The sequence below is a fragment of the Hydractinia symbiolongicarpus genome, chromosome 8 (assembly GCF_029227915.1).
Source record: "Hydractinia symbiolongicarpus strain clone_291-10 chromosome 8, HSymV2.1, whole genome shotgun sequence".
Taxonomy (NCBI): domain Eukaryota; kingdom Metazoa; phylum Cnidaria; class Hydrozoa; order Anthoathecata; family Hydractiniidae; genus Hydractinia; species Hydractinia symbiolongicarpus.
The window spans coordinates 14,581,538-14,599,415 of NC_079882.1; the positions used below are offsets into that span (position 1 = coordinate 14,581,538).

Genomic DNA, 17,878 nt, shown 5'->3' on the forward strand with positions numbered 1-17,878 from the left:
TCCGTCATGATCAGGATAAGCTAAGACAGAGAGCATATATTCAACCGAGTGTTTTGCTAGTGTCACTAACCTTGTAAGTTTTAGACAAACTAATTAAACCAACCACCCATTGGGCAAGAACAATACACATGACCTCTGCACCGTAATACCATTCTAAATTTTTTTTATGCATTGAATTTCACAAGTGATCTAAGTATCTTTTTGCTTCAAGTCTGTTAAAAGTTGCCTCGTTATTTATTACTTAAAAAGAAAGTCATAATTGTTAAAGGAATTTTAATATTGGATTTGTTAAGAGATCAGTCTGTAATTAAGATACACACAAGATAAAACTAGATCATTATCGTATTTTTGTTACAGTAAAAAAATATTTACTGCGTTGGGCCAACAAACAACGTTATCAAACGCACGCGGGAGCGAACAAACTTAACGCAACCACTAATCAATGATTGCCAAGAAAACGGACCCATAGTAGGTAAGAACTAGTATCAGTAAGCAGAATGTTGGCAATTTAAGAACGCAAACAACCTACTCGGCTATTTTTAAGATTAAGTTTTCAGTAATAACTTTCGTATCTCGCTTATCGACAACAATACCAAAATTTAACAAAAGTTTAATCAATACTTTGCAGCAAAAAATTGATTTAAGAGTTTGCTCGATGACTAGGTCAGACCACAGTCCTGCCCAGAATCGTCCAGATTGTCGTACAGCTGGAGAAGATAAATCTTTTGTCTCGTATGTTTTAAAATCCTTATAGTTTCATATTTCGGCTTTGAGGAACTAATCGATATTATCCCCTTTTTGTGGAATGTGCCTTTGCCATAAGTTTCGTATATTGTATGAACAAAAAATTGCTAGCAAGGAAAAGACCATGCTGAGATGGTCAAATTGCTTGGGTGGCCGGACAAACAAGTTTGAAGTGTGGATCATCATAAGGTGCATTCATCATATTTGCGAAACACCTAAGCGAAGTTATACCAATCTGCTGGTAAACAAAGAAACTACCAAGGGTAGCCAAAAGCCCAATTGCTTCGGAAACACTTGCTCAAGTGAAGGAGCTGATGCTAGTTCTTATTTGGCCTATGTCATACAGTAAATCTGCAAGTTGACAAAGGTTCTAATGATCACTTGTATTATCGACAACAAGTCAATATTTGAAACCTTGAAAATGACAAATGTCACAAAGGATTTAAGACTGCAAGTTGATATAGCCTGAATGAGGGACATGGTGGAACAAGATGAGATTACTGTCAAGTGGGTTGAAGGAAAACACCAATTAGCCGACTGCTTGACTAAACATGGAGCGTCTCCAAACAAGTTGCTTGAGGTTGTGGAGACATCCAAAATACCTTTACAATAATTGATTGTAGTGATTACCGTTGTGTTTTTGATAATTTTAATTTGTTTGTCATGTTGTGACAAACGGTTGCAGCATGCAATTTGATATTCTACTTGTGTTGGCTTTAAAATTGTGTTACTGGTGGCAATGTTGATATTGCGATTTATGTTACTTCTTTTGTTTTCTTTCAGTAACCAATACAATAGTATTAAAGACTGGTGAAACCTTCAAGTTACGTCATTAAGGTAAGAATCATTTAACAGAACTGTCTATAGTGTCTAGGGAGAATAAAATTTAGACTACAACGATGCCATCCATCAAATAGTGCTAAACGATTTTATGACATTTTACAGACACATTTCATCAACAGTACGCTTAAAAATTGTAGCTAAAAATGAGAAGCAGGAAAGTTTAAACACTATTTCTATGAATATATAGTTTTGAAAACTGGCTGTAGACTTACTTAAAATATAGGGCTAAATCTGTCGACAAAATTGCGTGCTCCAAAATATTGATAACAACATTATACTCATCTGATGACAAGGTGTTAAAAATTTCATTTCCCTAAAAAATAACAAAATTACCAAAGAATAAAAAAAGCGAACAATACTTCTTAAACAAAAAAATCATTTACAATGTATAAACAAAATGAAGTGAGAGTACCATTAGAGTCGGTGTGTTTATGTCGAGATAGCCTAGGTGTTTTTATTGAAACTGCCCTAACACTTTTAAACAAACAGTGCAGGAGAGTAAAAAAAATAAACTGAAAATCTTTTTATAAATTGTAGCAAATTATCATGGATTTATTATCCATGTAAAATAAGTAAGGTCAAAGATTGACTTTTTGATTTTCTGTTATAGTTAGATTCTTACTACAAAATAATTTTTTTTTTTGGGGGGGGGGCGGGCGTATGAGGGTAAAACAATAAAAACTCCTTTGTGAATGGCGAAACAAGTACAAGAATGACTGGTGAGACACAAAATCAAATATCACATTATAAAAGTGAAGGGTGTGGAGGATGACTAATCTATATCGGACACTTTTGTGACATTGCCAGGCTCTGGTCACCTAATTCCTGTCTAGACCACCTGCAAGTGGTGCACCTGCGTTTGGCTGAGCTGTCTATCCCGGTACCTAATAAGAGACGTTATATTTTCTGGGCTTTGCCTGAAGATGGTGATCTTTGGCATCAGTAAGAAGATTTAACAACTGGTCAGATGTTGTCTTAGGAAAATTACCTGGGTTTTACCTTGATCAAGTTGAATAGACAAGTACAAAAACAGCCCTTAGTCCCGGTGTACCAGCGAGGGTGCAAAAGAAATCTGCCAGAAAGTCGCTTAGCGCAAACATTGCCACATGGAATGTGAGAACAGTCAATGATAAAACTAACTTCAAACTGAAAAACCTGCTGAAAGAAATGGATCGGTTCAAAATTGATACACTAGGGTATCCGAAACTCATTGCACTGACCAAGTGGATAAGGCATTTGAACTCGATGGATATGTCATCATTCATTCTCCGCGACTAGACAGTATTCACAAACAAGGTGTTGCTTTCATCATGACCAAGGAAACTTCTCAGCACTTGCAAGGCTATCAACCAATGGACGACGATGATCCACTTCGTAATGAACAACCCTTGTTTGTGCTTTAAGCATATGCCAGACTCTTCAATTCTATGACAACCTGCAACAAGAAATCAATGCACTACCAAGACGATGTAATTCATTCATCCTGGGTGATTTTAATGGTAAAGTTGGAAAGTATGGTTGCACAAGATGCAGGTTCAGCACTAGTGTTATAAACGATGGCGGAGAAAGGCTTCTATGGTTCTGCGCTAGTAATAACTTAAGCGTTATGAACACTATACGTAAGCACAAAGATAAAATGCTTAACACCTGGACATGCCCTGATGGAAGACACAGATTGACTTTATTATTGTTCCCAACAGCCAGAGAGGCTTGGTGAAAAACTGTAGAGTGTACAACTCTGCAGATATCTTCTCTGATCACTCTCTCCTGATTGCAAAATACTACTTGGAAACTAAAAAGAAGAAAAAGTTTCATGCCAGAATTCCCAAATATGATGTTTCTAAACTATTAAACTCAGAAACTGCGAAAATTTTCAGGGAGAAATTAGGAGGAGCCTTTGAACCGATAATAAACTCTGATAAGACACTGGATGATTTGTATGAGGACTTTGCACATGTCACAAATGAAGTTACTGAATCCACTTTGAGTTTCGATGTACTATAGCTGTGGAAAAGATGTCCAACGAAACGTTACGACTGTGTGCACACAGATGTGAACTATAAATGCTCCTCAAGACAGATCTGTACAGGAAAAGAAGCTAATCGAAAAGCTAAAGCCTTGGTGAAATCGGAAAAAAACTATTGGAGGACAAAATCATCAAAATGGAAAACGACTTCCAAAACAACAAGACTCACGATCTGTTTAAAGAAGTTCATAAATTGGTAAACAGACTTGTAAATCGCTCATGACTGTTAAGAAAAAGAATGGAGAGAAAATAACACAGACTGATGAGGTTTTGCAAATGTGGAAAAAGCACTTTGAAGCTCATCTCAATACCGGATTTCTGCATGACGATGAAGCAATTAACTCCATACCAGGTTCTCTTACCAAAAATGATTCAGATGACCTCACTGTAAATCTCCCTGATGTGGAGAAAGCTGTTTTCTCCATGAAGAACAGAAAGGCACCAGGATTAGATCAAATTACCGCAGAAGTTCTCAAAGCAGGTGGCAAGACATCTATGCTCCATAAGATCTTTGAAAAGATACTGCATACTGAGGATACACCATCCCATTTCTCAAGCTGTTAAATCCAACTTTCAAAAAGGGCGATGCCTGCAAGCCTGAAAATTACCGACCGATAGCAATGCTTTTAATACCTGGTAAGGCATTCAGCAAAATCATGGCGAATAAAATCGGAGAGAAGACCGAAATGTTTACAAGCAACTCTTAGTTTGCGTTCAGACCGGGGTATGGCACAGTGGATGCAATCTTTATCGCCAGACAAATCATGGAAAAAGCTAAGGGAAAAAATGTTAAGATGCATTTTAATTTCGTTCACTCTGGAAGATGATTACGTTTGGCATCAACAAAAAGAATGTGAACATCATCAGAAACATGTACAACAATTCCACCTGCAATGTTGTAATTGATGATTACATCACAGAAAGGTTCCATGTAGATGTGGGTGTGAGACAAGGTTGCCTCCTGCACCGACTCTCTTCAATCTGTTTCTCGATTTCCTCATGAAAAAGGTAGAGAGCCAGCAACAAGAACTCGTTCTAGACAACAATTTAAACTTTAATTTAAAATATCCAGATGACACAACCCTGATTTTAGCAATATTCGAACAATTGAAGCTGTCAACAGAGCAACTTCAAAACGCTTGTAGCAAATTTGGATTGAAAATAAATTCAGCAAAATGCAAAGTTATTTATTTCTGATGATCTAGATGAACTCATGTTAGATCATATTGCGATTAACAAAGTAGATAACTTCGTTTTTCTTGGATCAATGATTCCAGGTACATCTCTGGATGTTAAAAGAAGAGCACCTCTTGCAATGCTTTTGGAAATCTAAAGAAAAATGTTTGGTCGAAAAAGGATGTCAGCTGAAACTTAAAAATACGTCTTTACTATGCTTTAATTCATCCGATAGCAATTTACAGCTTAGAAACGTTGCGAATAACGAAACAGGACTTGTCTGAAGTATTTGAGAACAACTGTCTAAAAGCGATACTTGAGAAGTTACAAGATCGAATCCCGATCAACACTATCAAAAATATGTTGGGTACGACAAGCAATATCACAGAGATCATACGAAAAAAAGAAGGCTCAAATGGTTCGGTCATGTCTGTAGACTGCCTCCTAACAGTATAGCGAAGACAGCTTTCAAAGAGGATTTCGTAGGGACGTGAAGATAGGAAGACCAGTGAAATGGTGGATTGACCTTGTTGAGGGAGACACTAAAATACGCAAAAAAAAAACAAAAGGTGGAGAAAACTTGTCGACACAAAGTGAGTGAAGCCTCTATTGGGGTGTGCTACAAAGTAAAGTAAGTACGTAAAAGTGTAGCATAAGAGAAAGGTGCTTGGATTGTCGAAATATTTTCAAACTAAGTCAGCTTGTGCCTAGATTTCTCTTTTCTTTCTCTTCCATTTATAACTTTTTATTTACATATTTTTAACATTTTTTAAATCAACCTGTTTGGATTTCTTTCCTGTATTTGTACTTATTTTTCTCTTTTCAGATATTTCTGTCTGTACTCTATAGGCACAATGAAAACAATCAAATAAAATTTAATTGATAAATAAAAATGTTTGATGTTCCGTTTGACAAAAATAACTTTTTATAAGGGCTGATTAGCATAAGACTTATTTGAGCATTTCTTTTTTTAAAATAACTACTTTGTTTTGTATTCTGACAGCTTTATTGCTGTTTAAAACAACATTTGTTCCACATTAATGTCTCTTGTTTATCAGGTTTCTGTTAGGCCTTGTAAATTGTGTTATATATTTTTAAACACTTGACATTTAAATGTAGTAAAGAAACTTTTTATATTTTTTGCAGATATTATCAAAAGCATGAAGCAATTCCGCTACTATCTGAAGATGTCCTTTGCGTTTTGAAACTGTTCAACGTCATACAAGTGATGTCACACTTTTAATTCACACTTTTAATAACGTGACTTTAAAAACTGCTAATTAATAGTTATATACAAATATTTTAAGCTGAGGTCATATTTTGACTAAAGTTCTCTTTTATTGGATGCATCTTTTCCACTCAAAAAATAAAATACGAAGAAAAACCTATTTCTTCAAACGTATCTAAAATTTACTAACAGAAACTTAAAAACTGTCTACAGGACTTCACACCTTTAAACTGCTGAACATTACGGATAAGACATGGACCTAACTAATATTTTATAAACAAGTCACTTACAGAGCTATGTATAATCATAATACAGTGATCAAAATGATGGTGTTCCATTACTGATGTCCCATATAACTGTGCCAGTGGGGATGCACTCCTAAAAATGAAAAAACCTAGATGTAAGTATTAGTGCGGAATATCGTCTTAGATAACACCATAATTTATATGGTACTTACTTAACTTGAAAAGTGTTATTAGTTCCTCTATGATCCAAATCATGACACAAGCAACCAACTAAAAGCGCTAATTTTTCTTCGTCTGTAAAATTTACTTTGAAATCAGGCAATTCCTACAAAAGAGAACCAGATATCAGGCAGACTTTGGTATAAAATCACTTTGTCAGAATGCATGAACAGAACTATGTGTGGAGCTTACAAGTCAATTTGTCAACACAATATAACAAAATAAGTATTAAGACAACATGCTATTAATAAAGGCACATTTACATGAAACAAAGACGAAGTTGTGATACATCTCAACCAGATGTAACAATGAACAATTAATGAACAAAACATAATTCTTCATTTGCACAAAAATAGCTTCAGCTGCTGTTAATACCAACAAAGAAAGAAGAACAAAACATCAAAGTAAAACAAAATTCCTTTATCAAAGGTGGGGTGTACAAAATAATAATAAAAAACCGGAAATCACCAACTGAGCTATTGGTGCGACAGTGATTCGAATTTGAAATCCTCTTTTTCCTTACTACCAGATCAAGCACCAGTTAAAAATAAGAATGGAATTGTGTGTTGATATTTTTGTGAAAATCGAAGGCAAAAATGACATTTAGCAATAAACATTGAAAAAATTGACTGGAGTATTTCAACTACTTTCTTAACAAAAACGTGACATTTCCTGTTACTGACCAAATGCAATGTCCCTTGAAATAATTAGCTAATACTGTTTAGAATATTACTGGAAAATAGTGGCAACAGGCAAAACTGTTGAATTTATTTGCATAATTTTTCTTTCTAAGTAACAACAATATGAAAACACAACAGAAATATTACCTTTAGCATAAGAAACATCATTTGTGCCACATTAAATGCATGCCTCCAGTTATGATATATTACTTTTCTGTAATTCTTTTTTACTGTAAGTATCCAATTACATAATACCTAAAATGAAGAAAGACATCACTAAAATCCATTAGTTTGTAAAGACAATAAAAAAATAAAAAGCTTTCTGGTCTATTACAATCATGCTTAGGCTCTTTACCAACCTATTATTCTAATAACATAAGTGGAGTGTTGGTAAGCAGACATCTGCAAATCACAGTTGTCCATCATCTCCTCAGATTAACTTTTTTTTAAAAGATGTTCCCTTTGTCCTTTCAATAATATTTTGTGCAAGAACAACAGGTAAAACTTTTCTTACCTGATAATCAATTCTGAATCTTATAATTAAGCGTAAATCTTGAAACATTCTCAAGGTTGCTAAACATGTCTCTCTATCTGATAGAGTTGCATCATCAAACGAAAACTCTCTTAAACGGAAAGTCTTTGAGGAGGGAACTATTTCTTTCTATAAAAAAAAAGAATTTCATTAATGAAAAGGATAATCACGTAAAATAGATTTCGATTCATAAAACCGATAATCATGTAAAATAGATTTTGTTCATGTAACGATAATCACGTAAAATCGATTTTGATTCATGGAAACCATAATTACTTAAAATAGATTTAGATTCATGAAAACAATGACAACCTTGGTGACTTTTAATATTTAATATTGAATATTTTAAAATCTGAAATAAAATTTAGATTTATCAAAGCATTGTTATTACATATAGTCAAAGTTATTTTAATTATGTGGAACCATGTACCAAACTAAATTCTCACATAAACCAATTTCCGTTAATTATTTTTGCAGTAAAACATGTTATCATAAATATAATGACAAAAAAATGTTGTGTCAGCTAATTTTTTTATCTTATCGATTATTTTTTATGTTATATTATATTTCTGACAGAGGTTGCGTATATAATTAACATGAAAATCAAGTCAAGTCTCTATAATATAGGAACTCTCTTGAAAAATTGAATAGCATTAAAAGGACAATCATTACCTGTAAATTAACCCCTTCATTTTGGGAAGCAGCTGCATGGTATGAAAGCACCTACAAGACATTATTTTAAAACACGCAATCTGTTATACCAAACTTCTTGGCTCAGAATTAAACAGATAAAACAATAGTAGACTATTAAGTCTAGTTTACATACCTAAATTAAAAAATAGTCTATTTCAATAACTCTTAAGTAAAAAAGTCTTACATCGAGTGCGATTTTTTGCCTTGCCATAGCTTTCACACATTCTTCATATATATATGTGTTATGTATAGCAATGCCACAGAAAATCGCAAACGCCTAACATGAAAGAATATCAAAAGCATAAATAATTACAATTAAAATGGTGAGGTGTGGTTTGCACAAATTAAAATAATCCAGCTGCAAAACAAGTTGATCTGGTCTATTGTTAAAATCATTTTGACTTAAATATCATAGTTCCATTAAAATGAAATTTCAGAGAAAGAAAATGTTGCATAAAATACACCATAAAGAATACAAATACTTTCAAAGTCAACATACATACCTCAAATAAATTTTCGTCATTTTGATTAAATGGTTTGCCATCCATTTTATTTAACAACTGCACAACACCTGAAATATTAAAATCCTATACTATTCTGACAAGGAAGCAAACTTACATTTTGTCAATAATCCAAGTAAATAACCAAGAACAGTACCTATAATATCGCCTTTGCTATTTTTAATAGGCATACATAAAATTGTTTTTGTCTTAAATCCCGACCCACCATCAACCTATATATAAAAAAAGATTTTAATACTTAAAAAATAAATACAAATCAAAAATATAAATCAAAGATACATACCGAAGGATCAAACCTTGGATCATTGTATGCATCTGGTATATTCAAGGTCTACAGTATAAATATAAATTGGTTAAAAGGCACAAAAATTCCAAAAAAAATTAATTAGTAAAAAATTTTAAAAGTAAAAGTTTAGCTATTTTAAATTTAAAGATTAGCACCTCTCCAGTTGTGGCTACATATCCTGTTATACCAATATTAATAGGGAACCTCACTTCGGATGTACCACTAAAAAGAAATTCAGGGAAAATTATTGAAAATTGGTAATACATACAAAATAAATGAACAAAGCTCCAGTAATACAGTGCGGAAAACTTGTTTTTAAAGGTAGGTAGGAACCATATGTAGTATATGGTTCCTAATGTTTGTTAAATCATAAGAGTCATCATTAAATTATTGAAATACAACTTTGCAACAAATTTGTTACCATAGGTTAAATCAGAACTACTTGAAAATACAAGGAATTCTGTGATACACATCTTACAACATTTAAAACAATCATGGAATACGATTTAGCATCAAGGATGTCTGTGGTAGAGTTAGTGAACTGTGCCACATTTAATTTTCTCAGCCTGTTATTCATACCACCCTGATTGTTTTATTTTAAAGTTGCCATTTTTGTTACATTAACCAGACATTAATTTTCTTTTAATGCATCAGCTATGCAGTTAATTGTATAAAAATTGATAAAAATATTCAATCAGTTTCATGGATTCATATCCCACTGGATTATATATCCGTGAGCTATAGCTAGCCACAATCCTGTTTAAAAAATTATTGGAATAAATGCTTAATGCTTGTACTTACAGGAAATTATTTTAAACTGTTTTATATTAGAACCATTATATTGAACTTGTCAATGTTCACAAAAGGACAAGAAATAAGGATTTTAGGATATTTGGTTAAATCCAAAACCTTAACCATGATAATTCTTGCTGACATCAACACAGCCTTTTTTTGACTACCTGAATCTTTGTGGATTGTCGCGTTAATTGCTTCACAATGAAAACATAACAGGAACTGTGATTAGCATCTCTAACTTTTCTCATCCGTCGTATACATCTTCCTAATTAGAAATTTTCCAGCTTTTTGCCAGTGGAGCATTTGTCAGGTGATGCTGTTTTGTCATTTCGAGAAATGGCCAAAAAATGCCATTTCTTGAAGAAACTATAAACAGGATTGTAGCTCAAGACCACAAAATAAATATATTTGAAAATTTTAAGTATATCCCACAAATTTGATAAAGATCTCACCAAAGTTTAAAACTGCATAAAAAATAAAGAGATACATTAAAGAAACCTGTGACTACATTTATCTACCCAGGTTTTGTGAAGTGACATTGATAAAGCATGTTTTACACCACAATGTGCAGAGTGTGAATTATAACCAACTTTTCGTTTTTGAACTTAGCTTTAAAGACTACCTAATTAAAGATGGGAGTGAAGTATATATAAAAGTGGGATTGGGAAAAAGTTACCACTATGTATCCAGAAAGGTGGGTACCGTGTTGATACTACAAATAATTCAATAATAATAATAATAATCACCATTAAAGCCATGTTCATAGTAAGAGCAAATTCTGTCTTTGAAGAAAACTAACACTACCATACTATACTTCGCTCGCAGTCCAATAGACTGTCATATTATTATGGAAATAAAGAACTTCATTTGGTAGAAAAAACATTTGATCTTTTAGACCCTTCATCTTGTTGGCTCTGTAACAAATCAGTGAAAAACAAACTTGCCATGACTGCTTTCTACCAACAGTTCCATTTTCATCAACATAGTCTCTTGCTTCAAGATCAAAAGCTTGAGAAAATAAACCCTAAAAAGACAAAAATTACAAAATAACATACTAAACAGTTCAATAACTCAAATAAATAACTAGGTTTATATTTTGCTTACTAAGTTAAGTTATTAGTATTAATACCATCTAACAAGTTAACAGGGTTTCTACTCCATATTAACTCCTTATATCTCTCACTGACATTCCCCTGACCATTTAGCTATTTTCGGCCGACATTTCACACTTAGTGGAACCTTGGATTTAAAATTTAATTACAATCGTACTGATAATTAGACTGTAAAAAATTAAATTTCCTGAAAAATCAAAGAAATTGTCAATATCCTTGAATTTGTCCTGGCATTTTGTCAATATGTTAGAAATTCCTGACAACTCCTTATATAGTGGATACCCTGATTAAAAGACAAAGTTCACAAAATTTCCAGAAAGCTTTTAGCCAATTTTGCTATAATTTCCAGGACATTTTTTTAAGGGCAGTAAGGAAGACCAGCAGGGGCAGTAAAAGAAGATGTGTCAACTTGAAAGGACAACTGATTAAGGCTGAAATACAACATATGAAAATGTTAAATTATTTAGGAGGGTCTATTTTCAAGTATTTTCTGCTAAAATTGCATTTTATAAAATTTATATAAAATATAAAATTTATTTATTTAAGACTAATACACAGCACAAAAGCAACTTACTTTTGATGTTGGATCTACTAAAAGAACAGAGCAGCGTTCACATTGCAAAAGTGTTTGAGTATTCATCATAATTTTATGAACAACATCATGTAAGGTGCTTTGTTCCTCAAATATAACACGTGCAAGGTCTAGCAACACCTAGAAAACAGCAAAAAGTACATTCATGTTAAAATGGTGAAATGAAGAAGATTCATTAGTAGATACTATTACTGTCAATAAAATGTTTAAAAAAATCTTATCTAGAAGACAGTGCTTTAAGTGCAAAAAATAGATGACAAAAATTAAGTTCTTATTCCTTGATTCTATCTTCTATTTATTAATAGCCAATTTATGTGTGTTTAAAAGGGTTGCGTGTAGCTTTCTTTCGGAAAATTTTTGCAGAACCTGATTTTTACAGACTTTTTTTTTTGGTTGCACGCAGCTTAATGTTAGAATCGTGGCACAAAAAGGAAACATGCTATGAAGGCCATTTTGGTTTGGAAGTCATGGTGTGAGGTTTGTAGGTCTCCTTTTGACCTTTGCCTCTTCTAATAAATTTGAATCTACAGGATTAGATATTTTCTGTATGTATTTCCTGTATGTTTTCACATGTTAATGAATATATCATCACATTTTCTAGCTTTTCCTAGCCACAAACGTAGATTTCAAGGCAGCACCCTGGTAACGTCAGCTAGCTACCTTATTTTTTTTTCTTTTGAGTTGATTATATTAATTTTCTGTTGGGGTTGTGGCTATCTATCTAGCTCTTTAGCTTAGCTACAACAAAATTCTTAATCAATAATTCTTATTCCAAATGCAGGTAGGTAGATACACCTTTCATTACTATCATGAAAACTTATGCCACAAAATGAAATTGCTGAATAATTTTTCAGATGCACAGTGTAATGATGGGCTGTTTATTGTGTTTTTGTTTAAAGCAAAGTTGCAATAAAGTTATTTGAAAAAGGCTGTTATGCCTAAATGCATGTTCAACACGATTTACCTGTACTAAGCGCTCCGCCGGTGTTACGATTCATTTTTTAATTTTTATGGAAACTTATTTCCCAAAATAAAAAAATGGGACACAGTTACTTGTGGCTTAACTCAGGGTTTTGACACTGGTCCTTTGGCTAGTCTATTAAATGATAGCCATATTTTGGTAGCTATATACTCTATGCTAAGGACACACAAAATAGAACGTCAGCTTTACTTCAGAATCCGTATAGAACCCTATTTAATAATCAATCCAAGTTCTTCGCTGCCTTGACAAGCTAATGGAGGAAACATGCAATGGTTGGGCTACGTTGACAAAGGCTAGTTTGGTTTGAAAGTGGTGGTGTCATGTTTGGAGATCTCTTTTTGATCTTTTTCTCTTCTAAATACCAAAGCAATATTTGTTTTCTGTATTTTTTCACACATTAAAATGAATATATTGTCACTTACTTTAGCAAATTTTTAAATCTTTAGGCTATGATTGTACATCACAACATGATCTAGCAGATACTAGCTTTAGCTAGAAAGCTATTAAACTAGCTACGTTTTTTTTGTCTAGTGTGGTATAAATGCACTTTATCCTAGCCAGCTTTATGCTTTCTCTCATCTAGCTGAAGTAGCAGTAGCAGAGCAGATGTGTGTTTGTATTATGAACAAACTGCCAGAGAATTTCCTGATGTTGTTTTATGCTTAATGTCACTGGGTAAGCTGCACCTTTGAGTTTCGAATTAAAAGCAGTCTAGATAGCCTGTTTAATGCTTAAACTTGGGTAGGTGATACACACAACTATTTTGATCAGTGTAAAATACCAAGAATTTTTTTCAACTTTTCCATATGAATAATGACGTGTTTGGTAATAGGGTCCTGATTAGATGACCCGCAAAGAATCTCTGAAATTGAAACTTAAAATCAGAAAAAACAAAATTAAATCGAAAAAATTAAAAAAAAACAATATTGGAAAAGTTAAAAAGTTATTGGAAAAACTAAATAAAAATTCAGAAAAGTTAAATCATAGTTAAATCAAAAGTTAAATCACAATGATTATTATTTTTAATTTTAAATACCTTTCTTAGAAACCTTTTGTGGACAAAAAATGTTGCTACCATTTTTCCAATTACACAATATTAACAGGCTGTGGGCCGTGTTTGTATTTAAACTGAAGTTGCAGAAAATTTTTGGAAACATTATGCCTAAGAGCACATAACTGGCAATGTTTCGGACCAATGTTTGCAGCATATCTTAACATACTAATGCTAAACCCTTTTCGCTTTTTGTTAATTTTTCAATATTTACAGGAACTTTGACCTAATTTGCAAATTAGAAAAAGCTAGGTGGCTGTTTCTGCTATAATTGGGTAACAACAGGGTTTATCCTGTGTTTTTATTTTAATTGAAGTTACAATTAATTTCAAAACTTGTTCTCCAAAATGAAAATTCTGGTTGACTGTTAAAGCTAGCTACATGGAGTGATGAAAGGCCTGTGTTTTTTTTAAAGTTTTACTTTCAGAAATTTCAAAACTAAATTTATTCTCAAAATAGAAAATGTTGGATGTCCAGTTGACAGAGTTGTAATAAGCTGTATTCTCTATTTTTATTTGAACCGCTGTTGGGGGAAGTTCTTTTTTGAATATTAATTTAGCAGATATGTGAGGCATAAAGTATACCTGACTTAGTGCTCCAGTTAGATGTATGACTTTGTTAACGTGCACCAAAACGCTCAGCCTGGCGTTCAATGCTATGTCCTTGTTTATATGTTACCCTGAAACGCTACATCGCTGTAAGCGCTTTATTGGATTTGTGACATACTGCATACTTATAGTAAAGTACTCCACTTGGATGTGTTGCACAGTTCACCTGGACGTAAATCCTTAACCAGGAATTTAAAGCCACCTAGTATAAACGGTACAGTAAGTCTGTAACAGGCATAGTGGTTGTGTTCGCTTTTCTTCAAAGTTGCTAAAAAATGCATGTCTTAAATGTTAATTGACAAATTAAACGTGAGACATCAATAACATTAATTTGACATTGATAACTTAGTTTAAATTAATGAAGACATTACAATGCACTTATAACTTCAAATGGAACTTAACCAAAATTGGTCATATTACCTACGCTAATTTATCCGATTTGGAACAAATGAGTTTACAACCTTATAGAAAGCCTGGTATCTCTGCAGCGGTTCTTCAAAAGCACAATTTTTATCAGCGTTTAAATTCTACACAATAGATGCAATAGGTCAAGATATTCTTTGCCATTGTTCTTCTGCCTAAGTTGGCTTATTGACTAGTTTTCAAAAATAGCATCTTAGGCTACCTATAATTGGAACTTCATTTATTGCCAAATTATATATTTAGGATTTCACCATTGATATTATTCCCTACATTTTGATTCCATAAAATTTTCTTTTGGTAAGGAAATTTGTAATTCAATTGACTTGTAGTGTAGTGCAAAACAAAGACAAATGATTGAAAATACATGTGTGTTCCATCATAACGCCCTGCTGGGCACATTAAATTTTGTCTTTTTTCTCCATCGTTGTACAATTCTTCGTTGTCTACTTTTTAATGTTAAAAAGACCACATTGATTGGGAGTGAACCATGCTTTTTAAATAAATTTTGTGTTTCCTTATATTTTCAATATGGAAAAAAATGTTGTCCTATGCTTGATGTACCAACACACAGATGTAACCTCCTCTGTATGCTTGTTCAATTTTTTTTATCGCTAAAGGCTACAATGAATTTCTGATGTGTTCAGAGAAGAAATGGTTAATAACAGCAATTAAATTGTTATCGCTAATTTGAAAAAGTCGTAAGGCAGGGGCATTTTATTGATGTCGCTCATGGCTGATAATAGTATATATCCCTGGTATCCTACATTTCTGTTTAAGGCTATGAAATGACAATGAATGAATTTTTAAATATAAATGGTCTTAGAAGTACAGCCTTTCTTGCACCCTTTTGTGTTGTTCACAGATACATCCAATAAACAACACCTTTCAAACTAAAAAAATTAACAATGCCTTTTTGACATGCATTTATTTTGACCAAATGGACAGCTACTCGAGTGGGTTTTTTTTTTGCAAAATATTTGCTTCAAAAAAGGTACTGTTTCAAAAGGAAAAGTTATGTCGAGCATTTACATTGAAAAAAAGGTTACCTGATTGCGTTTAAGTTCTATGTTAAATTGTTCAAACAACTGTGCATTAGTGATTCCAATGCCACAAAAAGTGAGATATTTTTCAAAAATCTAAAACAAAGATGTAAAAGATTACATAAGTTCATCTTCCCTAAAGAAAAAATCTATATTATAACACTGGCAAATGTCTGTCTGTCTGCCATGCAAAATGGTAACCGCATTAGTAAGACACATGAAATTCGGTTAATAAAGGAGGGGCAAACTCGTGAAATTATCCACAGGTTACCAATTAGTATAATCAATATGCTTCTACCTTTTCATCCTCCTCTGTAAATACATGGCCCTTGCTCTGAGTTCCACTTTTATTTATAACTTGTGCCACAGCAATTACCTAAGTTTATAATAAATATATCATGCAAACTTCATCTTCTTAAAGGATCATCGTGAGAGAAAATACTGCTTTGCCAAGCATTAAAACACAATACAGGTCAGACAACTGAAGTCAAAATAGTGTTAACGGTCACCTCCTAATATCAACCACCTGCTTATAAAACATGATGCATTATTCGTTTCTGAAATAATTGTTATACCAAAATTTGCATGTTAAGAAGACCACAGGCTGGTTAAAACAATAAAGTCAAAATGGTTGTTTTCAAGTTTTTGTCTTAGATGGCAAAGATTATGAATAATCGTATTTTACACATGTATAGAGGCTGTTTGCCTTAAACGTCTAGTACTTAGCGCATTATGTAGCCACTGTAGACAGGTTTAACGGTAATTAAATTTAACTTCATAATGGATGTTTAAAAAAAGGAAATAATCCATGGATTAGCCATCAACTATTAACAGACATAAACTCTGTTGATAGTTGATGTATTTATCTGGCAATATTTGGGTGACGTTATGCACCTTTAAAAAAAATATTGCCAACATTTATACTTCTGTTATAATAATACAAAAACATTTTTTCTTTCAAGTTGCTAAAAAAAATGTGGTCTGTAACGTTAAACTAAAAAATAGACATCACAATGATGTAGATATCAATGTGATTTAAAAAACACATTAAAATGTACTTATAACCTTAAGACCAAATAACTTTCAAACGTCAATATCCCTGTAATAGTTCGTCAAAAAAGCACAATCCTATACATTTTATTGACCAGCATTTAAATCTCCACACAACAGAAACAATTGGTAAATAAATTTCCAAGTTTTTTAACATGGACAGGCTGCTGACATGATCAAAAATGTTAAAATCAATTATTAATTCTATTCATAGTCTTATGAGGTGAATTTTTCCACATGAGATCATGTGGAAATAATCTGCTAATAATGCGAACAGGTTATGAAATTTCTGACAAATTTTGCCCGATATGGTCAAAACTAATTTATTTCAGTGCTACCCTCCATCATTAGTCAAACATTAGCCAAAAGTGAACACAGGAACTTTTAAAATGTAAAACCATCAACAATAGAACATTCATTCTAGATATTTATAGGTATTTTTATTATACCCTACCCTTTCATAATTTAGGTATTATTAAAACCAGCAGGTCATATGAAACATTCACAAAAAGATTATCAAGAATGTACCTCACTATTTCCATCCTAAAAAAGAAAAAAAGTAAAAACACAGCCAGGTAAGAAAGATTTTTAAATGTGAACATTACAGTACAGTCTAAATGAAGCTTCCACGTACGTGCACCTTGCATAAATAATTATTTTCATAATTGACCATTACAAAATAATTACATTGTGAAAAATTTAATTGTTTAAAAAACAATAACCTGTGTGTGACAATGTTGAGAATACTTTCAGAACGAATAGAATTTGTAAACAACTGCAATTAAAAATATAAAAAACTTCATTATAGTATCTTGATTTTTATCTTGAAGGAATAAAAATATCTTAAATTTTCAGAACATGATTTAAATGCATTGTTTATTTCTTACATTGCTTTAAAACAATCTTTTTGTAACACTGTAACTTGTTTAAGTTATGTGAAGTCTTAACTCCCACCTTTGTTATGATTATTATAATTATCATATGATTATTATAATATATCATATATATCATAAGTATATGATGGTGAAATAC

The 17,878-nt window shown here is 32.5% G+C and overlaps 1 protein-coding gene across 3 annotated transcripts in view; it reads right to left on the reverse strand.

The window, feature by feature from the left end:
- The window catches only part of LOC130655162 (dual 3',5'-cyclic-AMP and -GMP phosphodiesterase 11-like), a 49,310-nt gene that overhangs the window by 12,164 nt on the left and 19,268 nt on the right, over positions 1-17,878 (reverse strand). For all 3 annotated transcript variants that reach the window (XR_008984580.1, XM_057457874.1, XM_057457875.1), the window contains exons 3-18: positions 17,375-17,389; positions 16,095-16,172; positions 15,803-15,892; positions 11,675-11,812; positions 10,933-11,012; positions 9,349-9,415; positions 9,191-9,238; positions 9,044-9,119; positions 8,890-8,957; positions 8,571-8,663; positions 8,366-8,416; positions 7,676-7,822; positions 7,309-7,416; positions 6,475-6,587; positions 6,308-6,395; positions 1,800-1,900 (exon numbers count right to left, since the gene is read on the reverse strand). Coding sequence is in view for 2 of the 3 variants with exons in the window: in XM_057457874.1 (XP_057313857.1) it covers positions 1,800-1,900; positions 6,308-6,395; positions 6,475-6,587; positions 7,309-7,416; positions 7,676-7,822; positions 8,366-8,416; positions 8,571-8,663; positions 8,890-8,957; positions 9,044-9,119; positions 9,191-9,238; positions 9,349-9,415; positions 10,933-11,012; positions 11,675-11,812; positions 15,803-15,892; positions 16,095-16,172; positions 17,375-17,389 (1,361 nt within the window). In the remaining variant the exon portion in view is untranslated. The remainder of the gene's footprint in view (positions 1-1,799; positions 1,901-6,307; positions 6,396-6,474; positions 6,588-7,308; positions 7,417-7,675; positions 7,823-8,365; positions 8,417-8,570; positions 8,664-8,889; positions 8,958-9,043; positions 9,120-9,190; positions 9,239-9,348; positions 9,416-10,932; positions 11,013-11,674; positions 11,813-15,802; positions 15,893-16,094; positions 16,173-17,374; positions 17,390-17,878) is intronic.